This window comes from Pituophis catenifer, unplaced genomic scaffold (assembly GCF_029215685.1).
Source record: "Pituophis catenifer annectens isolate HBS135680 unplaced genomic scaffold, rPitCat1.0.hap2 SCAF_13, whole genome shotgun sequence".
In the NCBI taxonomy this organism is placed as follows: domain Eukaryota; kingdom Metazoa; phylum Chordata; class Lepidosauria; order Squamata; family Colubridae; genus Pituophis; species Pituophis catenifer.
Window position 1 is genome coordinate 6698734 of NW_027256893.1, and position 25028 is coordinate 6723761.

At 43.5% G+C, this 25028-nt stretch overlaps 1 protein-coding gene across 1 annotated transcript in view; it reads left to right on the forward strand.

Moving 5' to 3' along the window:
- The window catches only part of NUP93 (nucleoporin 93), a 152080-nt gene that overhangs the window by 93076 nt on the left and 33976 nt on the right, over positions 1-25028 (forward strand). Inside the window, exons 5-9 of the mRNA XM_070953254.1 lie at positions 8099-8227; positions 16527-16601; positions 18533-18622; positions 19918-20057; positions 22605-22737. Of these exons, the coding sequence (XP_070809355.1) occupies positions 8099-8227; positions 16527-16601; positions 18533-18622; positions 19918-20057; positions 22605-22737 (567 nt within the window). The remainder of the gene's footprint in view (positions 1-8098; positions 8228-16526; positions 16602-18532; positions 18623-19917; positions 20058-22604; positions 22738-25028) is intronic.

A 25028-nucleotide genomic window follows, 5' to 3' on the forward strand; every position in this document is an offset into this window, starting at 1 on the left:
GTAAAATGAGGATCCAGATTGTTGGGGGCAAGAGGCTGATTCCATAAGCCACTTAGAGAGGGCTGTAAAACACTGTGAAGTGATATATAAGTCTAAGTGCTATTACTATTGCCTTGTAACTTGGAATGGTCACTAAATGAATGGTTATATGTCAAGGAATGCCTGCACATTGCAGGTTCTAATAAACCTTCATCTCACAAGCTGGAAGTCTTTCTGCCCTTCCTCTACAGGAGGGACCAGCATCTCCTAAGAGGGTTTGGGCCACAACTGAGCTCCCCAATCTGCTGGAGATCTGTAAGAGGTCTTCACCAGAATGAAAAATTTTGGAAAGGAGTTAAGGCAGAGGGAGTGTTTCTTCCTTCCCGGAGGGGAAAAATGGAAATCCACTGACCTTTCTGTTAAATTAATTTTTCTTCCCTAAACTTTTCTTCCAGCCCTGTTTTACTTCGCCCTTTCTGCAAGTTTTGCCCACATACCAGTACTTCAAGCTTATCTTTGCGTTTTATAGTGATCAGAAATGTACTCTTCCAATACCCTCTTTATCTATAAAGCAGGTTCAGATCAGATTAACAGAGTTGGAAGGGACCTTGGAGGTCATCTAGTCCAACCCCCCACCCAAGCAAGAGACTCTACACCATGTCTGACAGATGGCAGTCCAGTCTCTTCTTGAAAGCCTCCAGTGATGAAGCTCCCACAACTTCCAAAGGCAACTTCTGTTCCATGGGTTGATTGTTCTCAATGTCAGAAAGTTCCTCCTTATTTCTGGGTTGAATCTCTCCTTGATCAGTTTCCATCCATTATTCCTTGTCTGGCTTTCAGGTACTTTGGGAAACAGGTGGACCCCTCCTCTCTGTGGCAGCCCCTCAAATATTGGAATGCTACTATCACGTCTCCCCTGGTCCTTCTCTTCACTAGACTTCACTCGGTTTACGCAAAGAAAGTCACAGTTAGCAGGAAGTTAGGCAGAGGTGGTAGGAATTAGGATTTGAGAGACTCCGATTCAAGTTCCTCCGCAGTCATGGAAACTTTCTAGGTGCTTTGGATTCGTCATTTTTTTTTCTCTGCCCTGTCTAGTCACAGAGTTATTGTGGGGTAAAATCAGGGATGAAATCCAGCCGGTTCTGACAGGTTCTGGAGAACCGGTAGCGGAAATTTTGAGCAGTTCAGAGAACTGGCAAATACCACCTCTGGCTGGTCCCAGAGTAGGGTGGGAATGGGGATTTTGCAGTATCCTTCCCCCAGGAGTGGGGTGGGAACGGAGATTTTGCAATATCCTTCCCCCAGGAGTGGGGAGGGAATGGGAATTTTGCAGTATCTTTCCCCTAGGAGTGGGGAGGGAATGGAGATTTTGCAATATCCTTCCCCCAGGAGTGGGGAGGGAATGGGGATTTTGCAGTATCCTTCCCCTAGCTGTGGGGAGGGAATGGAGATTTTGCAGTATCCTTCCCCTGCCATGCCCATCAAGCCACGCCCACCAAGCCACACCACGCCTACCAAGCCACGCCCACAAAAATGATAGTAAAAAAAATTGAATTCCACCACTGCCCCTAATCCTTCTCTTCACTAGACTAGACATACCTTGTTCCCATTCATTATACAGTCTAGCCTCCAGACTCCTTATCATTTTTGTTGCTCTTCTCTGCACACTTTCCAGGATCTCAACATCCTTCCCCTGCCACGCCCACCAAGCCACGCCCACAGAACTGGTAGTAAAAATTTTTGAATTTCACCACTGGGTAAAATGAAGAGAAATCCTGAGACAAGACCTCCCCAACTACTGGAGGAAAGTTGCAAGATTTAACAAGCAAAGCAGTCTCTAGCAACTTCGTCTGCTTTCCAAACAAACTGATGGCACTGTGCCCCATAAGTCAAATGGCCCTTCAAACTGTTAAATTTGTAATGATAAGAGCAGTCTTATGGAAGGGTGGGAGGGAACGGATACTCTCCTTGATGAAAGTGTAGCTGTAATAAAATCAAGAGAAACGACATTTAAATGCCTATTTTAGTTGATGATGCCCCTGTGAATGAAACCTCCGAATTTGTCATGTGGTTGTCGGAATTCCTGCATAGCATTATACTGTAGTTCCGTTGGCAAACCTCTTTTAAGTACAGCCTTCTCCAAGCTGGCATTCCCCAGGATTTGTTAGGACTGCAGCTGTCAAAATTGCAATTCTCAGATTTTTTAGCCTCAGCACATCTGGAGCTGGCTTTGAGAACATGTGTTTCCTGGGATCCATGCTGAGAACATCAAGACTCTTATCTCTGGCAGGAAATCTGTGCCTTCCCCATTAAAACACTTAATATGACAGTGATGAATTTAGCTTCCGAGGACCTGCAGCTAGTCCTTGACTTATGACCACAGTTGAGGCCACAGTTTCCGTTGCTAAGCACGACAGTTGTTAAGTGAGTTTGGCCTCCCCATTTTACGACTTTTCTTGGCACATTTGTTAAGCGAGTCACTGCAGTCGTTAGCTTAGTGACATGGTGGTTAAGTGAATTTGGCTTCCCCATTGACCTTGCTTGTCAGGTCACAAAAGGTGACCGCGTGACTTCAGGATCCTGCAGCCGTCATGAACATGAATCAATTGCGAAGCATCGGAATTTTGATCATTTAACAGATTAACAGAGTTGGAAGGGACCTTGTAGGTCATCTAGTCCAACCCCCCAGTCCAATCTCTTCTTGTAAGTCTCCAGTGATGGAGCTTCCACAACTTCTGAAGGCAACTTCTGTTCCATCGGCTGATTATTCTCACTGTCAGAAAGTTCCTCCTTATTTCCAGGTTGAATCTCTCCTTGTTCAGTTTCCATCCATTATTCCTTGTCTGGCCTTCAGATGCCTTGGAAAATAGCTTCACTCCCTCCTCTCTGTGGCAGCCCCTCAAATATTGGAAGACTGCTATCCTGTCTCCCCTGGTCCTTCTCTTCACTAGACTAGCCAGGCCCAGTTCCTGCAACCGTTCATCCTATATTTTAGTCTCGAATCCCCTAATCATCTTCATTCCTCTTCTCTGCACTCTTTCTAGAGTCTCAACATCTTTTTTATAGTGTGGTGACCGAAACTGGATGCAGTATTCTAGATGTGGTCTTACTAAGGCTTTATAGAGTGGTATTAGTACCTCCTGTTGTGACCCCGACTCCCGAGCCTGTCCTAACAGAGGAAGAGGACTCAGAAGGTGATGGGGAGGAACTGATAAGGCCTCCCTCTTCAGGACCCTCCTCTCTGGCAATGCCTCAGGTTCCATCCAAAGGCCAAGAGGAACAGCCTGGGATATGCCAGGAGGAAAGCATATCGGAACAACAACAGATAGGGAGCGAGGATGATGAATCCTGGCTTGATCCCAGGCAGCGGTTTTATGATGAGCAGGAAAGAGAAAACGGATTCATTGGCAAACTACTTGGGCTGCCCCAAAGAAGAGGGGGTCAACTTATTCTCCAAAGTTCCTGAGGGTAGGACAAGAAGCTAAGGATGGAAACTAATCAAGGAGAGAAGCAACCTAGAACTAAGGAGAAATTTCCTGACTGAGAACAATTAATCAGTGGAACAACTTGCCTCCAGAAGTTGTGAATGCTCTAACACTGGTCATTTTTAAGAAGAGATTAGATAACCATTTGTCTGAAGTCGTGTAGGATTTCCTGCCCGGAATGGGACTTTTCGGCTTGGTCTCTTCGCCTTGCCTGTTTTGCCTTGAGGTTTTCTCCTCTGGGTTATTAGCAACAAACTTTTCTCCTCGGCTGGCCCTCCGCCAGTCTTTCGCCCCGGCACAATAGCCACGGCCACTCCCAGGAGCTTCGCCGCAGCCCATAAACAGAAGGAGGTTTCGTCCATGAGTGAAATCTAAAATTAGTGTGTGTGTGTGTGTGTGGGGTTAATGTGACTGGGTGGGCATGGCCAACTTTTTTTTTTTTTTTTTACTTTTAAAAGCATTTTTTCTACAACCTTAAGAGGTTGCAGAAAAAAAAAATGCTTTAAAAAGCCTCTGACAAGCAGGCAACTCAGCTGGGATCTCCAGAAGCTTTTAAAGGCATTTTTTTTTTCCTACAACCTCTTCGGCCGAAGAGGTTGTAGTAAAAATGCTTTGAAAAGCCTCTGACGATCCCAGCTGAGCCACGCGATCATCAGAGGCTTTTTTTTTTTTTACCTTTAAAAGCATTTTTTCAGCCGAAGTGGTTGTAGAAAAAATGCTTTTAAAAGTTAAAAAAAACCAGCCTATGATGATCGTGCCGCTCAGCTGGGCATGGGGGGGGGCCAGGCATTTTTGCTACCGGTTCTCTGAACCACCCGATGCCATCGCTACCGGATCAGGCGATCCTGTCCGAACCGGGAGCATTTCACCCCTGCTTGTGTCCTAGGTTTTTCGACACCTGGGACAGTTAGGGCCCAACAAATCAGCTAGAGGGGGAAGGAAGGAAGGAACAGCCTTAGTGAAATGGAAGGGAGAAAGGAGGGACGGACTTCCACCCGCAAAACAAGCAGGGCGAAGAGACCGAGCCGAAAAGTTCTAGACCCTTTCCTGCCTGAGCAGAGAGTTGGACTAGAAGGTGATTAGGGGGCTGGAGGCTAAAACATATGAAGAACGATTGCTGGAATTGGATATGTCTAGTCTAGTGAAAAGAAAGACGAGGGGTGACATGATAGCAGTATTCCAATATTTCAGGAGCTGCCACAAAGAAGAGGGAGTCAAGCTATTCTCCAAAGCACCTGAGGGCAGGACAAGAAACAATGGGTGGGAACTAATCAAGGAGAGAAGCAACTTAGAACTAAGGAGAAATTTCCTGACAGTTAGAACAATTAACCGGTGGAACAACTTGCCTGCAGAAGTTGTAGGTGCTTCCAACACTGGAGGCATTTAAGAAGGGACTGGACAATCGATTGTCTCAAATAGTATAGGATCTCCTGCTTGAGCAGGGGGTTGGACTAGAAGACCTCCAGTGTCCCATCTCTGTTATTCTGCAATATTGGTTTCATTTAGCTTGCTTTCTTTGTATGAAATGAGCAAGCATTCATCCTGCCTTCTTCAGCATAAAAGATTAGGCAGCCGGTGATGAGAGAGACCACCGAGCCCCCCAGGAGCTGCTGTCTCTCAGAGAGATGACTGATGTGAAAGAAATGAGTATAGACATCTGGCAGAAGTTTAAAACGGGGCTCAATTCTCCATACTTGAGGGTGGTATATTTTTTTTCAGCCTGCAGAATCTCTTGAATCTCCTCTCTTTTGTCTTTCCACCCCCATTAACTCCCCCAGAATTGTCCTCCCACTTTGGATTTCCAAAGATACGTTGAACCAAACATGATTTTAAAGAAAATGAATAAATTATGAGTATATATATATATATATATATATATATATATATATATATATATATATATATATATATATCACATTTAGCATAATTCTACTTTCTGCGGTTTGAAAGCATCAGAGTCCAAGAACCTTGGTTACTGAAAATAGTTTTAATCCATGAAAGCTTGGGGAAAATGCATTAAGAATCTTCTGCAGTTCTTATTGATAGAAAAATTGAGAATGAGACGGAGGGTGAAATCCAAGGTAATAATTTTGTAAGCATGTAGGGAGCAGGGAACATATTTATGCTGTGTTGGAATTGATGGGCAGTGAGGTTTGGAATTAGGGAGAAGATAAGTGTTAATACCACTTTATAAGGCCTTGGTAAAGTCACACTTGGAATACGGCATCCAGTTTTGGTGGCTACGATGTAAACAAAGATGTGGAGACTCTAGAAAGAGTGCAGAGAAGAGCAACAAAGATGATTCGGGGATTGGAGGCTAAAACATGTGAAGAACGGTTGCTGGAACTGGGCATGGCTAGTTTAATAAAAATAAGGACTAGAGGAGACATGATAGCAGTGTTCCAATATCTCAGGGGCTGCCACAAAGAAGACGGAGTCAAGCTATTCTCCAAAGCACCTGAATATAGGAAAAGAAGCAATGGGTGGAAACTAATAAAGGAGAGAAGCAACTGAGAACCAAGGAGAAATTTCCTGACAGTTAGAACAATTAATAAGTGGAACAACTTGCCTCCAGAGGTTGTGAATGCTCAAACAGTGGAAGTTTTTAAGAAGATGTTGGATAACCATTTGTCTCAAGTGGTGTAGCGTTTCCTGCCTAAGCAGGGGGTTGGACTAGAAGACCTCCAAGGTCCCTTCCAACCAGGGTGGATTTGATTTAAATCGACTTGATTTAAATCACAATTTAAATCATGATTTAAATCACTAGTAAAAAGGCTTGATTTAAATCAACTCGATTTAACTCATAATTTTTAAAGAGCCACTGTCATCTCTGCTACTCCTTTGACCCACTGTTGACTCACCGATAGTCCCAGTGTTGCAGGATATACAGCCTCATGCTACACAACTAAGCTCCATTTCATGCTGAATAAACTAAATTATTGATGTATCTTAAATAGAAAACTATCTTACGATAGATTTTTACCCCGAAAGTTTTTTATTAAAATAAATGCGATAAAAATCAAAAAAATCCGATTTAAATCAAAAAAATCTGATTTTTTTGATTTTTTTAAAAAAATCATTGATTTTTATCCACCCTGCTTCCAACTTCGTTAAATTATAATTATTATTATAAGCACATTTGGGAAACTGGAAACTTAGTCTCCAGTAGCTGGTCTCAAAGCCGCTTTTATTCTAAAGGCAACCCGGCTTTCTGATCTTTTTTAAAAAAGATACTTCTCATCCAAGAGACTTCTTCAGTTCCAACGAACAGGTGGGGAATTTCATTTCATCCCTCACCAGTTAGAACTGAAGAAGCTTCTTGGACAAGAAGCGAAATGTCCTAAAGAAAAACCAGAAAGTCCCAGTTGCCTTTTAAATAAAATCGGAGTAGTAGCAATTTTATTACAGACACAGACCCAGCATTGCAACTAAGAAGCATTCAAAAAAAAAAAAAAAAAAAAAAAAAAGACAAGATAATATTTAATAATTAGTTGGTGGGTTGGCAGTGGTCGGTCAAAACCTGCCTAATTTTTCAGACAAGTATAACAGACATGTTTGGCTACATTGGAAGAGACTACATTGGACTGATCTGATAACAGCAATTGTACATTAAAAAGATTGGTAGTTTTTCCCAGGTATTTTATCAGGTGAAGGGTTATGAGATGGATCTGTGAATCCATATAGAACAGTGTTTCTCAACCTTGGCCGCTGGACGATGTGTGGACTTCAACTTCCAGAATTCCCCAGCCAACAGAGCTGGCTGGGGAATTCTGGGAGTTGAAGTCCACACATCGTCCAGCGGCCAAGGTTGAGAAACACTGATATAGAAGGTACAGTTTAAGAGGACATGAGCTGTAGTTTGACTGCAGGGCAGAGGTGGGATTCAGCCGGTTCTGTCCGGTTCAGGCGAAACGGTAGTGGTGATTGCGGGATTCTTTGCCCACCTGCCCGGATGTAATGTGTGAGCACTGCGCATGCTCGGAAGGCTGTGCGCATGCACAGAGTAGGTGCGTGTGAGCGAAGAGCGTGTGTGCATGTGCCTGCGCTCACATTTGTGAACCGGTAGGGAAGGTAAGTGAATCCCACCTCTTAATGTTTTATAGATGGCATATGTCACCAGAAAGATTAGCAAAAATAAGATAAATCAGCTAAATGTTGGAAATGTTTTCAATTGCCGGGATCATATTATCATATGTGGTGGACATGTGCGGAAGCAAAAAATTATTGGGTTAGAATACAGACATGTTTAGAGGAAATGTTGCAACCAGCGTATAGAGTTAAAACCAGAGGCATTTTTATTGGGTATATTACCGGAAAAATATAGCAAAGAAGATACATATTTGATTATTCCTATAATAACAGTGGCAAGAATTGCATTTGCATAAAAGTGGAAGGCAGAAAAAAAATCCCATCAGAAGGAGAGGTAATAAAGGAAGATTTTAGAATGTGCAGAAATGAATAGGTTAACATTAAGAATAAAAGATAAAATAGGAATTGGTATATTTCAAGACATGGGGACGATTTTATGTATGGTTAGATAAACTGAAGCATTTTATAGCTTCTTTGTAATTATTAGGCTTTCATTGAAGTTGGGATGATGCTTTTGTTCTTTCCTCTTATCCGTTTCTTCCCAGACCTTTGCCATGGCTGAAGAATATCATCGAGAATCAATGCTGGTGGAGTGGGAACAGGTGAAGCAACGAATCCTTCATACGTTGCTGGCTTCTGGAGAAGACACTCTGGATTTCACCCAGGAAAATGAGGTATTTTAAAATGTGCAAGCTTTGTTTATCCTTCCTGCAATAAAATAATGAAACTACTTATTAAACTCTGAGCAAATCAGAACTTTATATCGAGAAAAGCTGAATTCTGTTACTGCTAGCATGGAGTCTATTTTTTTCGTGGTTTATTCTGCAGTTTTCTTTATTTTTGTGTCGCCTAGGACTCAGCTTGAGAGAAGCCAGAAACTACTTTCCACCTTTTGAATCCCTTATTCTGTATTACTTCTCTGCTCCTACAAAAAAATCTTTATATCCATTGCCCCTAGACACCTATTATTATTATTATTATTATTATTATTATTATTATTATTATTATTTAATCTTTAGTGAGATTCACAGCCTTTGAGGCTGGTTAATAGCTCAGCAGCTCGAGTCCTAACCAAGGACCTAGGAACTGTTAAGGTATCGTCGGAGGATGTAAGCTGTTCCGAGTAAGGTGGTTTTTTGTAGAGTCAAAATGTTCAAATCCGGTAAATTTAGAATTTCTAAATAGCGGGGTAGCCCTTTGGGTATTTTGCTCCAAGGGTTCCAGTTACAATCGGGACAACACACAATTTCTTTTTCCACAGTCGCTCAACTTCAATTTGTAAGTCCCGGTACTTTGTGATTTTTTCTTGCTGCTTATCTTCAATCCGTGCATCACCAGGTATTGCAATGTCAATGAACCATCCTTTTTTCTTTTCAACTATTGTTATGTCAGGTGTGTTGTGGACCAAGTGCTTGTCAGTCTGAATCCTAAGGTCCTACAAGATCTTGAGTTTCTCATTCTCTAAAACTTTCTCAACCTGATGTTCCCAGTGGTTTTTGCTGTACTCAAATCCAAACTTCTGGAACAATTTCCAGTGAATGATTATTATTATTATTATTATTATTATTATTATTATTATTATTATTAACTTTATTCATTAAATATGAAACTCAGTCAACTGAACGTTCAAAAATGCATCACAAATACCATTGATTGGGGCTAATGGTTGATACGGGTTGCTGCCAGCGTCCTAGGTATTAACCTTCTTAAGATGTACGATGTTCCAAATAGCGCAGTTTTTTGCAGTTCCGCTGGTGTTATTGCAGGAAGCTGAAATTTGTTGATGTATCTTATAAAATTCTTGGACATGGTACCAAGTGCCCCGATGACAATGGGTATCACTGTTACATGTTTCATCCATGTGAATGTTACATGTTTCATCCATTTAGTTTCGACGGCCAGGTCACGATATTTATTATTATTATTATTATTATTATTATTATTATTATTATTATTATTTAATCTTTAGTGAGATTCATAGCCTTTGAGGCTGGTTAATAGCTCAGCAGCTCAAGTCCTAACCAAGGATTATTATTATTATTATTTACTTTATTCATTAAACATGAAACTCAGTCAACTGAACATTCAAAAATGCATCAAAAATATGATTGACTGGTGCTAATGGTTGATACCAGTTGCTGCCAGCATCCTAGGTATCAACTAAGTACCTTCTTAAAATGTATGATGTTCCAAGTAGCGCAGTTTTTTGCAGTTCCGCTGGTGTTATTGCAGGAAGCTGCAATTTGCTGATGTATCTTATAAAATTCTTGGACATGGTACCAAGCACCCCGATGACAATGGGTATCACTGTTAATTATTATTATTATTTAAAAAAATAAGTACTCCTCCTTTGGCTTGCCCAGACTCACAGCGTACATATCCCTAGTTATAGTTTTTCTATATATCTATATCTATATCTATATCTAATCTATATCTATATCTAATCTATATCTATATCTATATCTATATCTATATCTATATCTATATCTATATCTATATCTATATCTATATCTATCTATCTATCTATCTATCTATCTATCTATCTATCTATCTATGCATATTCTTTCTAGCCAGGTTTTACCTATGTAAACTAAGTTGTTCTACAGCCCTGGTTCTGTGAAATCTCATTCACACGTTTCACAGAACCAGGGCTGTAGAACAACTTAGTTTACGTAGGTAAAACCTGGCTAGAAAGAATATGCACATAAAAGCCTACAAAAAAGGAAAATAATATATATATATATATATATATATATATATATATATCTTTCCCCATCTCTATTGTCTATATATATATATATATATATATATATATATATATATATATATATATATATATATATATATATATCTTTCCCCATCTCTATTGTCTATTTAAAATGCTCTTCATTAGAAACGTTTGAGTTCCTTTTTCTGCTTCCTTGCTTGCGGGAATTGGCTAAGAGTCTTCAAAATAGTAACAATCGAATGTCTCAGCGAGTTGCCGGATTTTTGTCCTCTTCCTTCGAGCCTTTTTTTTTTTTTTTTTTTTAAATCATGGAAACATTTTCTTTATGGTTCCTGGAAATGTTCCTCGCTTGGAAATCGTTGTGCTGACAACTCACTGTGTACAGCCGCAAGTAATAGTCCTGGAAAAGTAGGTAGGCTCTCTTCTTACTGCTCTGCAGTGGCTGAGCTTAATGGATTTGGCAAGCTATTTTGGCAAGCTTTCAGCTGCTTCTGGGGTTTTGTGAACTGAGGTTTAACCTTCCTTTCAAAATCCTACAATTCTGAGCTTCCTTCTGAGCCGGTCAAACTTGTTGCTTGTCCTCAAAGACCAAATATTCAAAGGTCCCTGCCACGTTGGAAGGCCGTTTTCAGAATCTCAGATTCTGAAAACAGCCTTCCAACGTGGCAGGGACCTTTGAATATTTGGTCTTCGGGGACAAGCAACAAGAGAAAAAGGGATTGGGGGGGGGGAATAGCATCGAGGAAGCCCGCTCTGTTTCGACTCCCCAAATGGTTAAAGAGATTGAAATGGCGATCCGTCATTCTCTCCTCTTTCATTCTCTGCATGCCGTGCCCGCTACGATATTTGGTGTGTCGCTGTGAGAGCATTTAGAAACCCTCGATAGGGATGTTTTGTTCTCGGCTTCAGAGTCAAAAGGCCCCGAAGGTTTGAAGTGCATCTGCTGTGTTAAAAGCCGGTTGTTTAATTTTTCCATTGCAAATTTTGCACTTCTAACCCTTTTGCAGAAAAGAGAGAGAGAGAGAGAGAGAGAGAGAGAAAGGTTCTTATCCTTCAGATATAATAAGGCTTTAATTGATACCTCGGATTCGGAAAAAAATCAGCTGAAAAGCACGGATCCAAACCCTGCAGGAGGTAGGTCAGCAAGGGAGCCAATTTCCAAGCTTTGGATGGTTTAAAAAAAAAATAAAAAAAATACCCCACACATTACACTTAAATAAAGTCAATTACCAAGATGGTCTTTGTAGTTCAAAGAAAGCAACCTACAGATCCTGCCTCCTTTTGAAGTTTGCACAGCTTCCTAAATGGAAGGGCGTACTAGCTGGTTAAAAGGGAAAAAATACCTGAGACTTATTTTAACTTAAACTGTACAATCTAATAATGCACAGATCAAGAATCCCCTTCTTGGATCTGCTGGTTTTTCACTTTCCTCCAATCGTCTTCCTCGTTTGTCCTCTTCTTACCTTTTTTTTTTTTTTTGGTAATATAGACAGTCCTCGGCTTACGAGCACAATGGGAGCCCGACGTTTATGGTCGCTAAGCGAGACAGCTGTTAAGTAAACTTTTTGCCCCGTTTTTATGACCTTTCTTGCCGCCGTTCGGTTAGTAACACGGTTGTTAAGTGAATGTGGCTTCCCCATCGACTTCGCTGGTCAGAAGGTCACAAAACGGGGACACTGCAACCGTCAGTAATACAAGTCAGTTGCCACGCATTTGAATTTGATCATGGGACTGTAGGGAAGCTGCGATGGTTGTAAGTATGAAAAACGGTAACAAGTCCATTTTTTTCCCAGTGCTGTTGTAACTTCCAATGGTCACTAAATGAACTGTTGTAAATCAAGGACTTCCTGCAAAGCACAGCTGCAATTTATCCTGTTTCAATAGCAGCTGGGGAGCATCGGTGTTCCTCTGATCTTCCCAGAAGACAATGTCTCCGGTCTTCCTGCCCCTTTGGAGTGCGCTGAAGGAAAGAGACCGAACGAAAGAGGTTGCTTGGCGGTGTTCTGTCCCAGCTAAGGACCCCAAAGAATGCAACACAGAGAAACTCTATACCAAGCTTATTTTACTCAAATAACTCAGTCTTTATCAACCAAAGGCTGTTAATAAATTGTCTTAACAGCCTACAAGAATTCTAAGAAAAGGTAATCACAGTCTTACTAGAGTTGGCAGAAAGCCCAGAAACAATTTTGCAGAGAATCCAGACGCGAAGGAGATTGAACTAAAGTTGTTCCCTACAGCTTGCTGCAATCGGCGTTCCTCCTTAAATAGGCTAAGGGAGTGGCCAATTAGCCCCAAGCCTTACTCTCAAGGAGACCTCCTCCTGAGGAGCCACTCCTGCCTTTTGGCAGCTCTGCGCACCCGTGCATTGAGAAGAGGCTCCTCCTCTTCTTCCTCTTCACTTAAAGGAGCTTCTGGAGGTTCTGAAGGCCCTGGCTGAATCCCCGCCTCTGGCATCACATCATCTCCAGCCTCCTCACTGTCCGACTTGAGCGCCAGCTGAACAGGCTGCTGGCGCAGCACCACACCAGCCTCCTCGTTGTCGGAATTGGCTACAGTGGCACAGGCCGCTGACGGGCCACAACAGGCGGTGTTATTTCCACTCGTGTTTTACCTAAAGGTGCTTTTTTCAGGAAGCAACTGGACTTTTTTTTTTTTTTTGCCTCTTGAAAAAAGCACCTTTGGGACAACCATGACCTGGATGACTGAGAATCTCCACAGATATTTAGCTTTGGGATGAATCCCCTTCGAATGGTGCGGGAGTATGAACGGAGTTCCAGAAAAACTTGCAGACTGCAGAAATCGTCTGCGCTTCAGTTTGAGATGCAGACAACACAGGCTCTTCCCCAACAGCCGGCGACTGTGCTCAACGCTGAAGGGACACAGGGCAGGAAACGTCCTGCAGAAAGCACAGCTCCGCAATTCAGTCCGTTCAGCAGTCTCAAGAAGGCTGCAGTCCACACCCATTTGCACTACTGTTCCGACCTAGGCTTCCCCAGCAGCACGAAGCCGAGTCCTCCTCCCGATAAACCCCTTTGATTTAATTTACAGTGAATTCCTCTCCAGCAAAGTCTTTCCTCTCCCACAGTCTTGCAAGATAGTTCACAACTACCGACCTTTATCAGGCGTGGAGAGTGGCCAGGCTGATATCTTTTCAGATGCCGCCAATACTTGGCAAGAATGCAGGAATGAACTAATTGTCTCCTGTGAACTCCCCTCCCCTTTCGCTCCTCTTTTATTCCCTCTGGGAGGGGCCCTTCATCGTCCACCTGTGGCTTTACTCCCAAGTCGACCTTTGTTCTTTAGCTGTTCCCATCGTCTGGCAACTCTGTGCATGCGCACACTGGGAACAGGCTCCAGCTGTTTGTCTGCCTCACTGACGTCTGACTCCAAAGGCAGCTGATAACTGGCATATGGCCCTGGCCCCCTTTCTGCCTCCGACGCAGAGCCCTCATCAGAGCCTTCCCCAGACTCCAGGACTGGCCCATGTTCCTCCCCAACCTCCTCACTGTCCGAATCTGCTGACAGATCCGCTGGCGGGCCACAACTCAGGTGACCCTGAGGACACAGACAAACCTCCAAGTGGCCTCAACGACTCTAAAAGAATGCAAATGAATAGCTATCTGCAAAGAATATAAATCCTTCCATTCCCCACCAGCCAGCCAGAGCTGAAGAAGCTTCTTGGATAAGAAGGGAAACGTCTTTAAAAGAAAAAAAACAAGGAAGTTGAGTTGCCTCCTGAAAATGCACCTTTGGGACAACCAGGACCTGGATGATGGAGAATCTCTACAGACTTTTAACTATACAATTTGGGATGAATCCCCTTGGAATGGTGTGGGAGTAGGAATGAATTTCCAGGAAAAATTGCAGACTACAGGAACCAGGAGCACCACTCAGGTGGCCCTGAGGACACAGATAAACCTCCAAGTGGCCTCAATGACTCTCTAAAGAGCTGAAGAAGCTTCTTGGATGAGTCTTCAAAAGAGAAAAAACCCCCAAGAAGGTCCAGTTGCCCCCTGAAAAAAGCATCTTTTGGGACAACCATGACCTGGACGACTGAGAATCTCTACAGACTTTTAGTCATAACAATTTGGGATGGAGACCCTTGGAATGGGGTGGGAGTAGGAATGGATTTCCAGAGGGAAAAAATTGCAGACTACAGGAACCAGGAGCACCACTCAGGTGACCCTGAGGACACAGATAAACCTCCAGGTGGCCTCAACGACCCTCTAAAAGGATGCAAATGACCAGCTGTCTCCAAGGAGTATCAATCCTTCCATTCCCCACCATCCAGTCAGAACTGAAGAAGCTTCTTGGATGAGAAGCGAAACGTCTTCAAAAGAAAAAACCAGAAAGTCCAGTTGCCTCCTGAAAATGCACCTTTGGGACAACCATGGCCTAGATCACTGAGAATCTCTCTAGACCACTCACGTCCTAAAACTTGCAGTGGGTGGATCACCCTTCCCCTGGGCACGGCTGTAGCTGTGGAATGCTTGTATGAGTAATGCACACTTTAGCGCTTGCAGTTTGCAACAAGTGAAGCTTAATAAGGGAAAGGCAGCTGCATTCAGGCTGGCGACGTTTTCCGCTGCTGAATTCTCCCTCAATTTGCAGTAGAAAAGCCAATCAGGGCAACATAGCTTGTCACAGAAAAAAAATAAATAAATCTCGTTTCTAAATCCATTGGACTTTCGGCTGTAATGATTTATTGAATGCTGCAGCTCTTGCAAAAACCGAACGGCAAGGCTATTTTTACTGTGCTGCAAGCTTCTTTTTTTTTTTTAACCATTCGTGCCTCCAAGAGATTGATAGGAGGCTGGGGAATGCGTTGAGGGTTTTTTTCGCATTGAGACGCCGGTACCGAGTTTCAGCCGGTTTGTCGTGCTCAAATCATGGCGCATTGCCGAAACACACAGGAGCACCTGAGCGGTGACAACTGGGTGACTTTTGGGAGGCAGCTTCCTGGTGCTTTTTCAATAGAATGGAAAGTCTTTGCTTTGCTTTGCTTTGCTTTGCTTTGCTTTGCTTTGCTTTGCTTTGCTTCGCTTCGCTTCGCTTCGCTTCGCTTCGCTTCGCTTCGCTTCGCTTCGCTTCCCTTCCCTTCCCTTCCCTTCCCCTTCCTTCCTTCCTTCCTTCCTTCCTTCCTTCCTTCCTTCCTTCCTTCCTTCCTCCTTCCCTCTGACCCTCCCTCCCTCCCCCATTTTCCTTCCTTCCTTCCTTCCTTCCTTCCTTCCTTCCTTCCTTCCTTCCTTCCTTCCTCCCTCCCTCCCTCCCTCCCTCCCTCCCTCCCCCATTTTCTTTCCTTCCTTCCTTCCTTCCTTCCTTCCTTCCTTCCTACCCTCCCTCCCTCCCTCCCTCCCTCCCTCCCCATTTTCCTTCCTTCCTTCGGCTCTCCCTCTCTCCCTTTCTCCCTCCCTCTCTCCCTCCTGCCCTCCCCTATTTTCCTTCCTTCCTTCCTTCCTTCCTTCCTTCCTTCCTTCCTTCCTTCCTTCCTTCCTTCCTTCCTTCCTTCCTCCCTCCCTCCCTCCCACCCTCCCCCATTTTCCTTCCTTCCTTCCTTTCTTCCTTCCTTCCTTCCCTCCCTCCCTCCCTCCCCATTTTCCTTCCTTCCTTCGGCTCTCCCTCTCCCTTTCTCCCTCCCTCCCGCTCTCCCCTATTTTCCTTCCTCCCTCCCTCTTTTATTATTTTTACAAATAACTCATGGCAGCAAATACAGCCAACAAACCTTCCCTCTCCTATTTTCTTTAAAACTCACATACTTTTTTTTGGTATCTGATTATATAGATTTTCTTTTAAAAAAAAAGGGAACAAGTTTCTAAATGTGATGACATATGTGGGGTTTGTTTGAGCAGAGAAGTAAAATCTTAGAGGTTATAAAGAATCAGCATTTCAGAAGGCAGGAAAACAGGGTTTCTGGCTGGCCACTGTGTAAATACTGAACACCAAATTATGTAAAGTAAAAAAAAAAAACCACATAATTTTACTGGTTGCAGAATTCTGCTTTTTGTAAAAAAACAAAAACAAATTGGGAGGTGCTTAGAGAAAAAAATAAATGAGGTAATCAGTGTCCAAAATAGTTTACGGCATCAGTGGATGTTACCTATTGCACTGATGACATAATCTAGTTTGGTCATGAAACGTCCAAAAGCTCAGAGAGCACCTAGGACCCCACCGTTCAACCCTGAGCTCCAAGGGCTCTCTTCTATTGAAACCGAAGGTTGAGCAGCCTTTTTCTCTTCTCTCAACAGCCAAATTACGGCGGTGAGTTGCCTCCACCAGGTCGCAGTTCCTTGGATAACACAGAGATGGCATACGCCCGACAGGTGAGGACGCCACTTTAACCAAGAGCTGTTTTAGGAAACTCTGGGCTTTTTCCTCCAACAAAGATCTTTACAATCTGTGCCGTATCAATTGTAGGATATGGAAGTAAAGGGAAAAGCTTTGCCTGCAGGATCCCACCCCACTCCTGGGGGAAGGATACTGCAAAATCCCCATTCCCTCCCCACTCCTGGAGGGAAGGATACTGCAAAATCTCCATTCCCTCCCCACTCCTGGGGGGAAGGATACTGCAAAATCCCCATTCCCTCCCCACTCCAGGGGAAGGATACTGCAAAATCCCCATTCCCTCCCCACTCCTGGGGAAAGGATACTGCAAAATCTCCATTCCCTCCCCACTCCTGGGGGGAAGGATACTGCAAAATCCCCATTCCCTCCCCACTCCAGGGGAAGGATACTGCAAAATCCCCATTCCCTCCCCACTCCTGGGGAAAGGATACTGCAAAATCTCCATTCCCTCCCCACTCCTGGGGGAAGGATACTGCAAAATCCCCATTCCCTCCCCACTCCAGGGGAAGGATACTGCAAAATCCCCATTCCCTCCCCACTCCAGGGGGGAAGGATACTGCAAAATCTCCATTCCCTCCCCACTCCTGGGGGAAGGATACTGCAAAATCCCCATTCCCGCCCCACTCCAGGGGAAGGATACTGCAAAATCCCCATTCCCTCCCCACTCCTGGGGGGAAGGATACTGCAAAATCTCCATTCCCTCCCCACTCCTGGGGGGAAGGATACTGCAAAATCCCCATTCCCACCCCACTCCAGGGGAAAGGATACTGCAAAATCCCCATTCCCACCCCACTCCAGGGGAAAGGATACTGCAAAATCTCCATTCCCTCCCCACTCCTGGGGGAAGGATATTGTAAAATCTCCATTCCCACTCCACTCCAGGGGGAAGGATACTGCAAAATCCCCATTCCCACTCCACTCCAGGGGAAAGGATACTGCAAAATCTCCATTCCCAGCCCACTCTGGGGCCAGCCAGAGGTGGTATTTGCCGGTTCTCCGAACTACTCAAAATTCCTACTACTGGTTCTCCAGAACCTGCTGGATTTCGCCCCTGGTCCAGTCATTTTAAAGATCGTAAGACAACCTGTCCGAAGATCTAATTCCAGCAAGACAGGCGCATGATCTACAGCATTCTAAATCTCCGTTATATTTGAAATTATTGTTATTGGGGACTATCATCAGCTAGGAACAGCCATTGTAAAATGATACATTTGTGTGCTTAAGAGTATTTGGATTGTTGGATTCGGATCCATATTCATCCATTGAAGTTGAATTCCAGTCACCTTAAGGCAACATTTTCCAACCTTGGCAACTTTAAGACTCGTGGACTACAACTCCCAGAATTCCCCAGCCAAAATTCTGGGATTTGAACGTCTATGGAGATTCTAGTCGCCCTGAGTCTCTGGAAAAGGGTGGCCTATAAATCAAACCAATAAATAAATAAATAAATAAATAAAACATATGTTTTTTTAAAAAATATTAAATAAAATGCATTTTGAATACCAACGCTTGTTGGGATAACTGCAGTAGATACGCCAAACTTCACAGATTTCAAGAAAACTAAGGAACGCTTTATCTTATGTTATTTCTGGCAAGAAACGCCCTGACGACACGTTGTAAATTCTTTGTATTTTACCCCACTGTCGCTTTCTATCTGGCCTTTAGTTAAAACACTCGTACAGATGCCAAAATGTTGGGCTTCAGATGACACTTGGAATTGGGTTCGATGCTGGGCAGCAGCTCCTTCTCTTTTGCTGTTATATCGTGCAATTCAAAGGGGGATGTCAGTGCAGGATGTCAGAGCATCTTGCATTTAAGCAACGGGTGTGTGAGGGAGGAGGGTATTATGCAAAGGGAGGGACCGAGTTGCACTACGGGGGGGACATCTGTCTGTGTTGCTCTTTTTCAGATTTATATGTATAACGAGAAGATTGTGAACGGACATCTTCAGCCTAATTTGGTAGACCTTTGTGCTACTGTGGCAGAATTGGATGATAAGGTATTATTTATAATTTAGCGTCTTCAGAAATTATTCTGACTATTTTCAGTTGGGATTAGCAGTCTTGTCACTTAAGAGTAAAACTGCTTGGTTTACCCTCCCACCCAGAGCAGGCACAACTCGTTTCAGAGTTGTGCCTGCTCTGAAAATACTTTGAAAAGGTGTTTTGCATGGCTCACAAGCCCCATGCCTTTCTGCTGCTCATTACAGCTATTTTGCTATTTTGCAAGTTAGCCTGAAAAAAGGGGTATCTCCTTTAATGAATCAGCTTATTAAAGTGACTATAACTCAAGGGAATCCCATGCACAGCCCTAGTTATGAACTGTCTGTCTGTCTGTCTGTCTGTCTGTCTGTCTGTCTGTCTGTCTGTCTGTCTGTCTGTCTATCTATCTATCTATCTATCTATCTATCTATCTATCTATCTATCTATCTATCTATCTATCTATCTATCTCTGTCTGTCTATCATCTATCTATCTATCTATCTATCTATCTATCTATCTATCTATCTATCTATCTATCTATCTATCTATCTATTAAGAGCTGAAGTGGCGCAGTGGTTAGAGTGCAGCACTGCAGGCTACTTCAGCTGACTGCTAGCTCCAGTTCGGCAGTTCAGATCTCACCGGTTCAAGGTTGAGTCAGCCTTCCATCCTTCCGAGATGGGTAAAATGAGGACCCATTTTATTGGGGGGGGGGTGTCTCATTTATTGGACCCATTTGTTTGTTGGGGGCAATATGCTGACTCTCTAAACCATTTAGAACAGTGGTGGGTTGCCCCCGCTTTGCACCGGTTCTATAAAACTGGCGGGAGGCTCCGCCCACCGACCCCGACGTCATCAAAATGCTTCTGCGCATGAGCGAAGCGAGCGTGTGCACGCAGCCCCGTTGCCAACTGGTAGTAAAGGTAACTAGAACCCACCCCTGCTTTAGAGAGGGCTGTAAAAAGCACTATGAAGCGGTATATAAGTCTAATGCTATTGCTATCTCTCTTCTCTCCCCCCCTCTCTCTCCCCCTCTCCTCCCCCCCTTTCTCTCTCTCTGTCTCTATCTCTATATCTATCTATCTATCTATCTATCTATCTATCTATCTATCTATCTATCTATCTATCTATCTATCTCTATCTCTATATTCATCCATCCATCCATCCATCCATCCATCCATCCATCTATAAATAACCAGGGCTATATCTCTGTGTGTATTGTAGCCTATCCATCATTAACTCATACCTTTTAAATGCCATCTTTGACCAAGCTGTGTCTCAAGGTACCTGTGTCTCTTTCACACCTGTTGCAGAACATTACTGACTTGTGGGCCATGGTGAAGCAAATGACAGATGTTCTGCTGGTTCCCGCAAGTGACACATTGAAAATACGGACGAGCATGGAGGTGCAGATGGAGTTTGTACGGCAGGCCTTACAATATCTTGAGCAAAGGTAAAAGTCCTTAAATAGAGGGGGGGAAACTCCCAGGAAGCTGCCATTTGTCTGCCATGACATAGAATCATAGGGCTGGTTCCAATTGCACTTGTAAGTTGAAGTCTACTTGCACTGTGGAAAGGAAAGGAAAGGAAATAACCCTGGTAGAATTATTATTTTAAGAAGGTCTGAGCTCCCTTTGAACATACTTATATGTAATACTAATACATGCATACATACATATTAACTAATTACATTTTAACTAACAAACTTATAATGACTTGGGAAAACACCCAAGATTTTAACTTTTTACATACATACATATTTATACATACATACATACATACATACATACACCAATACATCAGTGGTGAAATCCAATTTTTTTTACTACCGGTTCGGTAGGCATGGCTTGGTGGGTGTGGCTTGGTGGGCGTGGCAGGGGAAAGGATACTGCAAAATCTCCATTCCCACCCCACTCCAGGGGAAGGATACTGCAAAATCCCCTTTCCCACCCCACTCCAGGGGAAGGATACTGCAAAATCCCCTTTCCCACCCCACTCCAGGGGAAGGATACTGCAAAATCCCCATTCCCACCCCACTCTGGAGCCAGCCAGAGGTGGTATTTGCCAGTTCTCCCAACTGCTCAAAATTTCCGCTACCGGTTCTCCAGAACCTGTTAGAACCTGCTGGATTTCACCCCTGCAATACATACAGATTAGGCGAAACCTGGCTCAAAAACAGTAACTGTGATAGGGACCTTGGAGTCCTAGTGGACGATCACTTAAACACGAGCCAGCAGTTGTGAGGAAGCAACCAAAAAAAGGGAATACGATCCTCGGTTGTATAGACAGAGGCATAGAATCAAAACCACGTGAAGTGTTAGTACCGCTTTATAAAGCCTTAGGAAGGCCACACCTAGAATAGTGCATCCAGTTTTGGTTGCCACATTACAAAAAAAGATGTGAAGGCTTTGGAACAAGTGCAAAGGAGAGCAATTAAGATGATTAAAGTCCTGGAGATTAAAATATATGACGAACGGTTGCAGGATTTGGGTTTGGCTATTCTAGAGAAAAGAAGGACTAAGGCAGTGATGGAGAACCTTTTCGGCACTGAGTCCCAAACCGGAACATGCGTGCACATGCCAGAGCCCTGGAAACCCGAAGATCAGCTGGGTGGCGTGAATGCACATGCCGACCACCTGGCAGTGCGCGCCAGCCAGCTGCTCTTCGCGTGTGCCGGAGTGCTGGTAAACTGGCTGGCGCCCATGTGCGCGCTGGAAATTAATTTTTAATTTAATTTTTTGATTTATATGCCGCCCTTCTCCGGAGACTCAGGGTGGCTTACAATGCGTTAAGCAATAGCCTTCATACTTTTGTATATTTATACAAAGTCAGCTTATTGCCCCCACAAACTGGGTCCTCATTTAACCTACCTTAGAAAGGATGGAAGGCTGAGTCAACCTTGAGCCTTGGAGAGATTCGAACCAGCAGTAAATTGCAGGCAGCTGTGTTAATAACAGGGTGCTTTAAACCACTGTAGTACCAAGGCTCTTATTTGGAAACCAAAAGAGCAGCCGGCGACAGTGTGCGTGCCCACGGAGAGGGCTCTGCGTGCCACGTCTGGCACGCATGCCACAGGTTTGCCATCATGGGACTAGGGGGACATGATAGCAGTATTCCAGCATTTGAAAGGCTGACACAAAGAAGGGGGGATGGGGTGTCAATTTATTTTCCAATAATAAGAGGGCAGAACAGGAAACAATGGATGGAAACTCATCAAGGAGAGAAGCAACCTGGAATTAAGGAGAAAATTCCTGACAGTGAGAACAATTAACCAGTGGAACAGAAGTTGCCTCCAGAAGATTTGTAAGTGCTTCATCACTGGGGGCTTTCAAGAAGAGACTGGACAGTCATTTGTCTGAAATGGTATAGGGCAGTGATGGCTAACTTTTTTGCCATCACGTGCCAGGAGAGGGGGGAGCGCGGGGGGTGCGTGCCCACACGCATAATTCTATGCGGTCCGCCCCAGCACATGCGCGCAACCTCCCCTCCTCCCCATTCTACCTGCTGCTGGCACGCAGTGGTCCGGTAGGCCTGTTTTTCTCTCTCACAGCAAAAAAAAGGGACTTCCGGTCCCACCGGAAGTTGGCAAACGGCCTGTTTCCGGCCTCCGGGGCGGTGGGGAAGGCTGTTTTCACCCTCCCCAGACTCCTAGAAAGGCTCTGGAGCCTGGGGAGAGAGAAAAACGGGCCCTCCAGAGGCAGGAAACAGCCTGTTTCCTTACTTCTGGTGGGCCCAGTAGGCCCAAAAATCAGCTGTCCGGCCCGCACATGTGCGCTGGAGCTGAGCTCGCGTGCCCACCGATATGGCTACATGTGCCACCTGTGGCACGCGTGCCATAGGTTCGCCATCGTGGGTATAGGGTCTCCTGCTTGAGCAGGGGGCTGGACTAGAAGACCTCCAAGGCCCCTCCCAGCTCTATTCTGATTCTGATACTTTGTGTGAAATCAGTAAAAGGATGTCCAGCTATCCTGACTGATTAGCCATGCCTGATTCCTTGCAGCTATAAGAACTATACCTTGATGACGGTCTTTGGAAATCTGCACCAAGCCCAACTGGGCGGAGTACCTGGGACCTACCAGTTAGTCCGCAGTTTCTTGAACATCAAACTCCCAGTGTCTGTTCCGGGGCTGCAGGTAGGAACATCCAGGATCCCACGGTCCTAGCAAAATTTGGTTTATTCATTTACCTAGGCAGGAATGCACTTGTCAGGTGGAGAGTTGATAATATTTGGAAATGGTACACTTTGTATTAGCTTTCCCAAGATTGCCGAAGGCGCTGTGTTCTTTTAAAAAGCCTGCTGACAAATATTACTTGCAGTTTTAAGCTCTTTCTCCAAAAGCAAACCCCTTGCGTAGGCTAAGATCGTTCGAAAAAACTAACGGTGGATTGTTTTTAGACCTTATGTGTGTTTTTATGCATTGTTGTGTTGCTTTTGGTCCTTATCTATATATTGTGTTTAGTTTGGGTTTTAATCCTTGTTCGCTGCTTAGAGCATTGCAAGATGGGCCGCTTTACAGATTGTTTAATTAAAGGAATGAGTATCAGTCAATCAATTTTATTTTGAGCAAAAGGTCCCAAAGAAGTACTTAAGACTTTTTTTTATTATTATTATTTTATATTTTAATTATGCATAGATACTTTGAAAACAGTGTATTGTCTGGGTGCGTTTTGTTTTACAGAGAAATAACAAATGTTCAGATTATAATAGTAATAATGAAAATAATAATGAAAATAATAATAATAATAATAATAATAATAATAATAATAATAATAATGATTTGAGTACAGCAAAAACCGGGAACATCAGGTTGAGAAAGTTTTAGAGAATGAGAAACTCAAGATCTTGTGGGACTTCAGGATTCAGACTGACAGGCACTTGGTCCACAACACACCTGACATAACAATAGTTGAAAAGAAAAAAGTATGGTTCATTGACATTGCAATACCTGGTGATGCACGGATTGAAGATAAGCAGCAAGAAAAAATCACAAAGTACCGGGACTTGCAAATTGAAGTTGAGCGACTGTGGAAAAAGAAATCGTGTGCTGTCCCGATTGTAATTGGAGCCCTTGGAGCAATACCCAAAGGGCTACCCCGCTATTTAGAAATTCTAAATTTACCGGATTTGAACATTTTGACTCTACAAAAAACCACCTTACTCGGAACAGCTTACATCCTCCGACGATACCTTAACAGTTCCTAGGTCCTTGGTTAGGACTCGAGCTGCTGAGCTATTAACCAGGCTGTGAATCTCATTAAAGATTAACCAATAATAATAATATAATCCACTGGTCCTTATGTAAAAAATACAACTTTCCTGTATCCAAAAAGTCATGGGAACATAAAGTGGAAAAAGTTACAGCAAATGAGAAGGTGAAGATCATGTGGGACTTTCGAATACAGACGAATCGTCACTTGGAACACAAGACGCCAGATATCACAGTTGTCGAAAACCGAAACGTACAATTTGTTGACATCGTGGTACCAGGAGACGCCAGAGTTGAAGAAAAAGAACTGGAAAAAATCATGAAATATCGCAACCTGGCCATCGAAACTACATGGCTATGGATGAAACATGCAACAGTGATACCCATTGTCATCGGGGCACTTGGTACCATGCCCAAGAATTTCACAAAACACTTCAAGAAATTGCAGCTTCCTGCAATAACATCAGCAGAACTGCAAAAACCTGTGCTACTCGGAACATCATATATTTTAAGAAGGTACTTGGTTGATACCTAGGACGCTGGCAGCAACCCTTATCAGCCATTAGTACCAGTCAATCATATTCATGTCACATTTTTAAATGTTCAGGTGACTTGAGTTTCATGTTTAATGAATAAAAGAGATAATAATAATAATGTTAAATATTAAATATATATAAACAATTATAGAAATGCCTAAGTCTTGATCACTACAAGCTGCTTGTAGAATAGCATTTCCACATCTGGGTGCCACATTTTAAAAAGAACATCGATGAGAAAAACAGCCTGGTATATTTAACCCGACAAGGATGAGCATTTGATAGGTCCCATACATAACAAATGTTATCCTGAAAAGATACTGAGATTTGTTTCTCCGCTCGGTACGTTCAGAGAAAATCCCAGAATAAATATAACAGAAACTGCAAGGAACCAGATGTTGAGTGAGCATCAGGAGCACATTTCTAAAAATGAGATCCGTTTAACGGTGGCATTCTGTAAATTGCTTAGCAAGGTAGTGGGATTTTCTTCGTTGGCAGGATGTAAACACATTTAGGGAAGATGCTGCACTGAATAGAGATTTCTGCGACACAAACCTCTCGGATGCTTCTCAGCGTGAGGAGTCAGTGATGAAAAACTGCATCAAGGAAACATAATGGACGGACTCCGGTGGCGTCTTTTCATTCACAGAAAGGCATATTCCATAGCTAAGCTTTCCACAA